At 41.9% G+C, this 9,806-nt stretch overlaps 1 protein-coding gene across 1 annotated transcript; it reads right to left on the bottom strand.

Annotated features, from left to right (window-relative positions):
* Positions 1 to 2,352: 2,352 nt before the first annotated feature.
* Positions 2,353 to 3,823, bottom strand: LOC134631689 (E3 SUMO-protein ligase ZBED1-like). The gene is made up of 2 exons (XM_063480581.1): positions 2,879 to 3,823; positions 2,353 to 2,733 (listed from the first exon to the last, which is right to left on the bottom strand). Exons 1-2 carry the CDS (start codon positions 3,821 to 3,823, stop codon positions 2,353 to 2,355), a joined length of 1,326 nt encoding a protein of 441 aa, XP_063336651.1.
* Between the last annotated feature and the right edge of the window lie 5,983 nt (positions 3,824 to 9,806).

The raw sequence follows: 9,806 nt of genomic DNA, 5'->3' as shown, positions 1-9,806 counted from the left end.
AGTGGAAGTTATGTTTAGCAGCATTTAGTTATTAAGCAGGTAATATATTGAGTTTTATCTGCTCCATTTAACACTATTTTGCTTTTTTTCCTTTAATCCTATCTAGCCTCCCTTTTTTCTTCTTTCATTCAAAGCACAGAATGATTTTTGCTGATGAGTTTTTGTTGTTCTCATTAGGTCTATTTAAACAGAATCAGACACACCACTTGCAAGAGGGGTGACTGGAGTCATTGGGACCTCATGAGATAGACGTCAGGTCTCTCTTAATGTCTTTGCAAACTTTCACATTGCCATTGCTGCAATTTACAGTTTTCAGTTGTGTAGTTTGTCTTTTTAATGACACAGATAAATCCAAATAGCAGACTTACAAATGTCAGAATTACATTCTAGGTCACACAACTGTTTCAGAGTTCATATTGAGTTACTAGAGCAGCCTCACCCCTCACATGCATGTGACACATGAAATTAAAAGTTGTTAGTAATGATGTTTTTTTTGTTTGCTTTGCTTGTTGGTTAGCACTTGTATTAACTAAAAATAACTACAGTCACAGATTAAAAACAGAAAACGAGAGTTAGAGTTCTGACAATTATACGTGATTGATTGATTTGTGACTTGAGAATTAAAAAACTACCAAAAAGAACAACAACAACAAAAAACCAAGCTCCATAGTCTGATCAAAGTTCATCTTGATATTTTAGCTGCAGTGTCTCAGACACATGAGCATGTCAAAAATGTGAATTAAATTATCTCTATATAACCAGTCTTTACGCTATTTCAGCAATTATGTGCAGTTAAGGAGAAAGTATGGCTACACGTGCGTTATGTCGACCTTAATTACACGAAAAAGTTACTTTTATGAAGTAATAAAATTTAAAGCATTACGTTTTTTATAAACATCTCGAAGAAAATAATTTATTACACTACTTGTTACAGTATTAAATGCTCACGCACTCGATCCTAATGGGGTCACATACCACATCATACTTTTTGCATTTAAAGCTTATTCTACTGACGAAAAGGGTACAGGTAAAAATGGAAGCTGGACTGGTCGTCACTGCTTTTCTTATTCATAGCAAATCAAGCTTTGACTGTTTGTCCTTTAACATTATGTTCTGCTGCTGGTCTCTCTCTCTCTGTCACTCAGCAGTAATACCAGGCAATATTGTACTGTATATGAGATACATTTGCTCAGGTAGAGGCAAACAGTGCACCTGGGCCTACAGACTGAGTCTGACTGTAAGCTTTTAAGAAGTATGGCTCTCAATGCAACTGTATACAATTGATCTTTTTTTTAGTTAATTATTCACCAACAGCATTAGGTTTTGTCTTGTCTTTTTCTGGTTTGAAAGGTTTTTTTTTCTTTCACATAGACTTTTTTTGTTAACCCAGTGACATGAAAACATGCAGATGTCCTTAAACGTTCCTAATTCCAGATGCCCAAGGTCCCAGTTCTGATTATACCACCTATGGCTTAATTTTGAGCCCGCCACATGCAGGTCTCTCCAATCAAATCAAGATAAGAAGGTTTCATACATGGACTTCTTTTTCATTTAAATTTTTGTTATAACTGTCTCTAGCTGTTCGAAGAGACTTTGGTTAACTGCCTGAAGTCTTAATTCCTTGGCTGTCATAGCATGCTGCATTTGACCCAGGTGAGATGCTCTGCCATAACTGTGCTACAAGTGAATCTTGGTTTCATCTGAACAATTTATTTATTACGTATAATTTTTATTTTTTTATTTATTTTTCAGAACTATGGATGTAACCAGTGGTTTGCACCATGTTGAAAAGCATCTCTGTTTATAATTATGAAGATTGTGGACTGTGACAGTGCTACATGTTGTGAAGAGGTTTCTTTCCTAACCAAAGAAAGACTTCAGCAATCATTGCTTTGTTTTTGGCTTTTTTAATCTAATGATGGCCTTTTTCTCTTGATTCAAGAGCTCTTTGGACATCATATTGAGAGTTCCAGTGAACAGCAACTAGTGGTGCAACGGATCAAAAATCTCACGGTTCGGATCGGATCACGGTTTTAAGCCACGGATCGGATCAATTTTCAGATCAGCAAAAAAAGACAAGACAAATGTAACTGTCCGTTTATTTATTTAAGTATTTTTTGCCCTTTAAAAAACATTCAACTCTAGAATCATTCCACACAATTATATAAAAACAAATTAAGGTGCATTAAGGGCATTATAATTATTTCCTTTAATGTGGACACAATCAAAAACAACATAAAATGCAATTTAAGGTATCATTGCTTCTTACTTTGAACATTTGGAGAATGAAATAAAAACTAGCTTATGTCCACATCATCAAAAAAGAAGAAAGAAAGCAAAGCAGATGTGAGCTTATAACTTCAAAATTTTTTTCAAAAAGATGAGGATGTCTACATTTTCTGGGGAGAGTGTAGACGTCTTTGCTGTAACTATGTCCCCTGCTGTTGAGAACACCCTCTCACTAGGCACTGAAGTGGCAGGCACACCCAGATAGCGTCTTGCCATTATGGCAAGGTGAGGGTATTTACATTCATTACTTTTCCACCACGTCAGTGGATCACCATCCACTGGAATGCCACTTGCTGCCTCATAGGATGCCACCTCCTCTTTGATGGTGTCAGCAAAAGCTTTGCTGCCCATGTCCTTCTGTACAAAGGTGTCGCCAAAAAGCTCCACCATTGCCGACTTCTTTTGAGGAGGACTTGTGTCTGCTCCTGTTGGTGCTGCTTGACCCTACAGGGAAAGTTACTTTATTGATTAAAACAATTATTTTTTTTAAAAATATTTCATTGACATTAAAATGTGGCAATAACTTTGAAGAAAAACATTATCATTAAAAATAAAAAATATATAATTTCTAAATATTTATTTTCTTTACCTCTTCACAGTCTGCAGTGCCAAGACTGCTCACAGTCTCAGTAGTGAGATCACTGTATGTCCTCAGGCGTAGGGCAAGGTCTAGGTGAGACAGGGACTTGAACCTTGGATCAAGTGCAGTAGTTCTGTGAAGGTACTCCTGTAGGGTTGGTGGTGGAGTGTATCTGTGCTTCAGGTCCTCTCTAATGGCAGTCTTGACATCTCTTGTGATGGTGCTGTCTTCCTCACTTGGGACCATGGATTGTAGGATCCTTGTTTTCAGAGGCAGGATCATGGACACAGATGGTGCAGTTTCAGTGCTCAACAGAGTTGTAACCGCTTGGAGTGGTTTGAGCAGCTGGAGGACCTCCTCTGCCACTCTAACATCATCATCAGACAAGGTGATGATGTCTCTGACATTTTTCTTCAGGGTTTTGTCTGTTAGTGCAGAGTATATAGCTGTCTGCTGCTCAAGATAACGCTCCAACATACCATAAGTGGAGTTCCACCTTGTTGGGACATCATGTATGAGCTTATGAGTAGGCAGCTGTAGCATATCTTGCTTGGTCTTAAGCACATGAGCAGCTGTTGAACTTTGGTGGAAGTAGGAAACCACCTTCCTTATCCTCCCAAGGAGACGGTCCATCTTACTCACTTTAATTCCCTTTTGGGATGCTAAATTAATGGCATGTGCAAAGCACCCTATCTGTGGGCCCAGTCCTGCCTCGTTCACTGCATTTATTTGGTTTTTAGCATTATCTGTTGTGACTGGGATATTGGTATTGGGCCTCTCTATCCTCCACTCTGCCACCGCTTCCGTCAGTATCTCCCACTCGGCTGTGATGTAATGAGTGGTCACGGTTACATAGTTTTCCGTTGCCCTGGAGGTCCAACCATCTGTAGTTAGCGCAACAGAAGATGCCTGGGACAGTTCAGCCATAACTTTAGACTTTTGCTGCTCGTACATGCTTGGAACGACCTTTTCACTGAAGTGGGCGCGCGACGGTCAAGCACGTTCATCAACTGTTTAAACCCCTTATTTTGTACAACGGAATATGGCCTCATGTCTGCAGCTATAAACACACCAATAGCTTCTGTAATACCTTTAGCCCGGTCGGATTGGGCAGCAAAGGGCTGCTTTAATGCCGCGGATATCAGCGGTTGTTGCGCAGCCCTCGTCTTAGCTCCTGTCACACTAGAATGATGTCGTTTCAAATGAGCCGCCATGCACGACGTGTTGCCAGTGTCATAATGCTTCCTCGTGCCACACTGTCGACAAACTGTGGTGGTTTTATCCACCACCCTTTTCCCATCTATATATTTAACGTGGAAGCCAAAATGCTCCCACACATGAGATTTAAGTGATGCTGGAGGTTTCTCGAGCTCCTCAGTTGGACCCTAGCGCTGGCCATGACTAACGCTTGAAAGACTGACCATGCGCAGATTGCGCATGAAACTTGCGCAGTGAAACTTTTTTTTTTCTTTTTTGAATCTTCGGATCACGTGCGTACCGAACCGTGGAGAGGGATCGGTTTGGATTTCGGATCAACCGTGATCCGTTGCACCACTAACAGCAACCAACTGCAAGTCAAGCTTAAGTCATTGTGTAATAATAGGCTTCACCTGTTTATAATCCAGCTTGTCAGTCACTTGTCCAATCACCTTTGAGTGTCTGAAAAAAGAAGACTGTATACGATACTTTTGTTGAACCCACTGAATTAAAGCTAAAAGTTTGCTCTTCAGCTACTTGTTATTGGTTTGATTAAAAATCAATTGTGGTGGTGTGCTGAAGTTAAAAACACTATCTTTGTTCATCTCATTTTTCTCTGCGCTGTGATCTGTTAACATTAACTAACTGAAATTCAATCAGTTAATAGTAGTAGTGATTTTTGAAAGTCATACTTTAAAAGTCAAAAAGAAAAAAAAAACAAGAAACAAAGAAATGTTCCTCTATAATGCTGCTATTTTGCTGTAAACAGAGTGAAGAGGCACTGAGCTACTTTTGGGTAGATTCAGTGCCACTGTGTCAAGGATAAGCGGAATTCAAGACTCTTCAAATAAATAAAATAATATATTTGCCAAAAAGTGTGTCTGTAACTAAAGTAATGTCATCTTGTATTACCTGTCATCTGCAGCAAAGCAAAAGAAATCCCAGGACATGCACATGTCTGTGCTGTCAAGTCATTCAACCTATGTGACCTGGACAGACATAAAGTGCCAGATGCTGCTGTCAACACACCCACTTGTTGTTGTCAGTGGCTGTAGGCAAGCTTTTGGCATTAAAAGGCACATTGAAATGTTTTGACAAGACTGAGCATTTTCCTGGTTCAACAACACATCATCAGAATCCTGATAATGCTGGTTTTGTGATTTAAGGAGGTGTAGCAATCCCAAAGACAAGTGGAGGTAAAATATTTGTAGTTGCCATTGTTGTCTCAACACACATGCAAGCAAGAAAACAGAGCAGCTCGTTGCATGTGATGCAGTAGATGTTTGCCTTTGTTTCCCAGTGACTGTATAACATCTGGTTAACTTGGCTTAAAAAGAAAAGCGTGTGGACTTCTTTAATATTCCTTGAAGACGTTTCACCTCTCATCCGAGAAGCTTCTTTAATTCTAAGAGCAACTGGTGGAGAGTCCCAGATTTTAAGCCCTATGGGAGTGTCCCCAAGAGGGTCATGGACCCCCTTATTGATCCTCTACCTAATCACACGAGCCAAGGTGTGAAAATGGGTGTAGGTCACAATCAGCCATGGTTTCGGGTAAACCCACTGTCCAGAGGCTTTTCTTTCCAAGCTCCTTAGATTCATATATTTTGTTTCTTCAGAGACTTTCAAAAAAGCATTTGTGATATTCAAGCTTGGAAAAGAACTAAATGGCATAACATCGTACACAAATATGACGTTGAATTCATATATACATACTAACAACGATTCGTTCTAAGAATATCTGATGGCGTGTCAGATAAACTAAGATTACTAAGAAATTCAGTCACTGAAGGTACATTCAGTTTTATTTTCAAAGTCAGCAGTGTTGTGTTTGCTGGTAAACTATTTCCATTTCCTCTCGTCTCTCATCAGGGCTATTTTCATGCTTTCTGGTTTGGAGCAGCAACTGACCAATGACTCATAGAGCAGCAGCACTGGACACGCCAGACCTCAGTCTATCATAAATATCTGCTATATTTGTTCAGAGAAACCAATAATGTGACAGACTACTGTGCAGACAAATGTCCTTTTCACTGGATTTAGATATTTTAATTAGAAATAGGCAGTGTTATACTGGCAGATACAAATAAAAATGCAATGTTTGTGACTGGAATTCTGTGATGTCTGGTTCTTTACCTAATTATACATTATACGTATTATGCTGTCTTTCCACTTAGACTCACTAAATGTTTGCTTTTTACATTAAATAATCCACATGGAAGGCATTTCATCTTTCATGTATAAGCTTTGATGTTGTTTCCATGAATAAATGAACCAAATCATTCTGTCATATACTCTTGCTTTCTGGGCTTTATATTGCACCTTCTTTCAGCATAATTCAGGAGAAGATGAAGGGAGAGAGTTGAACAGGGGCATAAAGGGAAAGGGAGACATTTTGGTCTGGCTCACATTATAAGATTGTCCTGTTTTGTGTGTGTGTGTGTGTGTGTGTGTGTGTGTGCGTGTGCGTGCGCCCCACATTTGAGTATCCTAAAGGTTTGGACATAGTGTATTTATGGCCAGGAAAAGGCTGTATGAAAGATAGAAAATGAAAATGGCTCCTCAGTAAGTGCAGCCAAGCTTGAGTCTGTCTGACTGGGCTGCTTATTCATACACAGAACTAGCTTAACCTCCTCATATGAACCTTGAAATAAATTGCTCCTCCAAGTGTAACCAATGTGCTCTCAAGTTTCAGAATGACTATGACTGCTCTGAAAAGCATGCAGCCAAGGAGTTGTAGCACATTCGTCTCTTCGGACAAGCAACTTTGCTTTAAAATAAAAGCTTAAGAGGGAGTATATTCTCGAAGCATTATGTAGGCATATGTAGGGTGAGAAGGCTGTTCAAGGAAAGTAACTGACCCTGTACGCTATGCTCTAATGCATTATGCAATTTTACAGCTTGTGACTTGAGATTCCCAAGAGTCTTTCTCATCAGAGACTTGTCTACAGGAAGCTGCACATAATGTATGGTAATGGGTTAGACAAAATATTGGGAAAACTTTCAAATGCAATCAAGTCCTATATAAAACCCATGACATCAATAATAAGCGTAAAGTGAAATAAACACCTTTTTTGGCAGTTTCAACAAAAATTAAAAAAGTAGATCGGCAAAGCTGTTTTATGTTCACATGTGTGACTGAGTATCTGAATAACTGGGTTTATGCTCTGCACACTGGTGTAAATTTGAATCTGTGGAACATGGAGAAAAAAAGAAACTCCAGCCGCTGTCTTTAATGATGATCACATCATACATATCTCATCCATATTGGTAACTTGCTCAATTAAAGATTTCTAACTATAAGCACAGAGTTTAAGGATACAATAGCAAACACACATCATTATAAGAATATGTCTACTGAAATATGTTATTGTTAGCTATTTATAATTTAGACTTTGGATTTGGGGCTTTGAACATAGTAATAATAATACATAATATTATTATTTTAAATCCTTCATTTAAACTTGAGGATTTTTTCTGTTGGTTGTTCTGTTGTTTCTTACAAAAAAAAACATATTGAACAACACAGACACACAATACAATGACAAATTATTGTTAGGTGTTGGGTTTTAGTGATGTGGTGTTTTGTTTGTATGTGTTTTTGGTGCCTCCCTTTTTGTATAGGTAGGCGGGGCAGTGAGTCACTGAACCTGGCGCACCTGTTACTCATCAGATGCTCTCTTCAGAAGTGTTTTTAGGAGCTACCTGACAGAAGATTAGTGTCGGAGTATTGGCGTTTTTGGAGTTTGGAAATTCTGCCCTGCCTGTTGGAGCCCTCGGATTACTTTGGTGTCTGTAAGGAGTTTTTGTTTCCTCCCTAGGATTTTGGCCTCGACTGTTTTGCCTAGCCTGGAGGTTTTGGGCTCCAAACTGTGCCAAGTAAGCTCTCCAACTCTCTGTAAAGTTTTAAGCTTTTTTCGGTTAACGGGCGAGACCCTCCTAATTCTCCTCCCTCTCCTTTTTCTAGATCGAGTGCACTGCTTATGTGTATTTTCGTCACTAGCACGTCCTGGCTCCGCATCCTCATACACGTTGTACATATGTTGTCCTTGAAAATATCTCCCCCCCTCACTGTAAATAAACTGCCTTCACTGCAACTCTGCCTCCGTGCGTTCTGCTTCTTGGGTCCATCAGCTTTTGTCCTAACAGAATACTCCGACCAACACATTTATGGACCCAGCAGAACATACGGACGCCGCTACCAGCGATTTGCTTTCAAAACACGAGGAATCACTGTCCAGGTTGGCTAAACAGTTTCAGCAATCTGAACAGTGGGCGGGTCGGGTTAACGACACCTTGACCGCCATTCAGGCGACACTCGCTCGATTAGCTCCCCCGGCTGCCTCCAGCGAGCCATCCTCTCCTCCCATTCCCCCCAGTCAGCCACCTGTGGGTTTGGTTCGCGATCCTGCTCCCCCGGCTTTGACTCCGTTCTCAGGAGAGCTGGGTCGGTGTGGAGGGTTTTTGATCCAGGTCTCACTTTTGTTTCGACGTTTCCCTCAGACATATTCGGATGATGCCTCTAAAATATCTTTTGTTATAGGCTCTCTCCGGGATCGTGCTCTGAGTTGGGCCGAATCGTACCTTGCTCTCCATCCACTCGAGACAATTTCCTATGCCCAATTTATTCGTGATCTTAAGGCCGTTTTTCACCATCCCCTGCGCGCCGATGAAGCCGCACGGCAGCTGTCTGGGCTGCGGCAGGGCAGTCAGTCGGTGGCCGAATTCTCCATCAATTTCCGCGTTAAAGCCGCTGAGACAGGTTGGGCGGATAATGCGCTGCGCGGGGCATTTGTTAATTGTTTAACAGAACGCATGAAGGATGAGCTTGCTACTCGCGATGAACCTGAAGATTTTAAAGCTCTAGTGGACCTGGCTATTCGCATCGATAATCGGCTGCGCGAAAGAGAAAGGGAGAAAGACAGAGGGGGGCGAACCCGTGGTAACCAGGGAGGGAATGTGCCCGTGCGCACTGAGTTTCCGGCTTCTCATCCTTCTCACTGTCCGGCTCGTGCTGACTCGCCTCCCGCTGACAATTTAGAGGAGCCCATGCAGTTGGGTCGCGCTAAACTCACCCCGGTTGAGCGTCGTAGGAGGTTTGAGGGACGGCTATGCCTGTATTGTGGCCGTTCGGGCCATTTTGTTGCCTCTTGTCCGGCTTTGTCAAAAGGCGGTGCCCATCAGTAACTCTGGGGGTACTGATGGGTGACGTTTCCTCTCCTTCCCAGGCCCCTCGCATGCTACTCCCTGCTGTCATTCACGTGCCCGCCAGGTCTCACTCCACTCATGCGCTTTTAGATACCGGTGCAGAACAAAATCTGATTGATCGTGACCTTGTGCGCCTTCTCGGCATTCGTTTGTGTCCACTGGACGTTCCCGTGTCTGTCACCGCCCTTAATGGGCAATCGCTTCCTTCAGTCACTCGCCAGACAGAACCCCTGTCATTGATCCTTTCTGGAAATCACCACGAGCGTCTCCGGTTTTTTGTTTTTTCCTCTCCCGAGTCGCCTGTTGTTCTCGGTTTCCCTTGGTTTGAGCGCCATAACCCGCACATTAACTGGGCAGCCCGCCGCGTGGAGAGTTGGAGTAGCCACTGCTTGTTGCACTGTTTACGCTCGGCTTTGCCGTCTCTGCCAGCCCCTGTTCCTGAGCCGGCGGCGGAGGTTATTGATCTCTCTGCTGTTCCCAAGGAGTATCACGACCTGAAGCTCGTTTTTAGTAAACAGCGTGCTGGCTCCCTGCC

This window comes from Pelmatolapia mariae, linkage group LG1 (genome assembly GCF_036321145.2).
Source record: "Pelmatolapia mariae isolate MD_Pm_ZW linkage group LG1, Pm_UMD_F_2, whole genome shotgun sequence".
Taxonomy (NCBI): Eukaryota; Metazoa; Chordata; class Actinopteri; order Cichliformes; family Cichlidae; genus Pelmatolapia; species Pelmatolapia mariae.
This window is presented reverse-complemented; position numbering and strand designations above follow the sequence as displayed.

What these genes read in the sequence shown, in the direction of transcription:
- LOC134631689 (XM_063480581.1), bottom strand. Translation starts at nt 3,823, where the DNA reads ATGTACGAGCAGCAAAAGTCTAAAGTTATGGCTGAACTGTCCCAGGCA. An exon ending in GCACTGCAGACTGTGAAGAG is followed by an intron (nt 2,734 to 2,878) that starts GTAAAGAAAATA and finishes CTTTCCCTGTAG; the next exon opens with GGTCAAGCAGCACCAACAGG.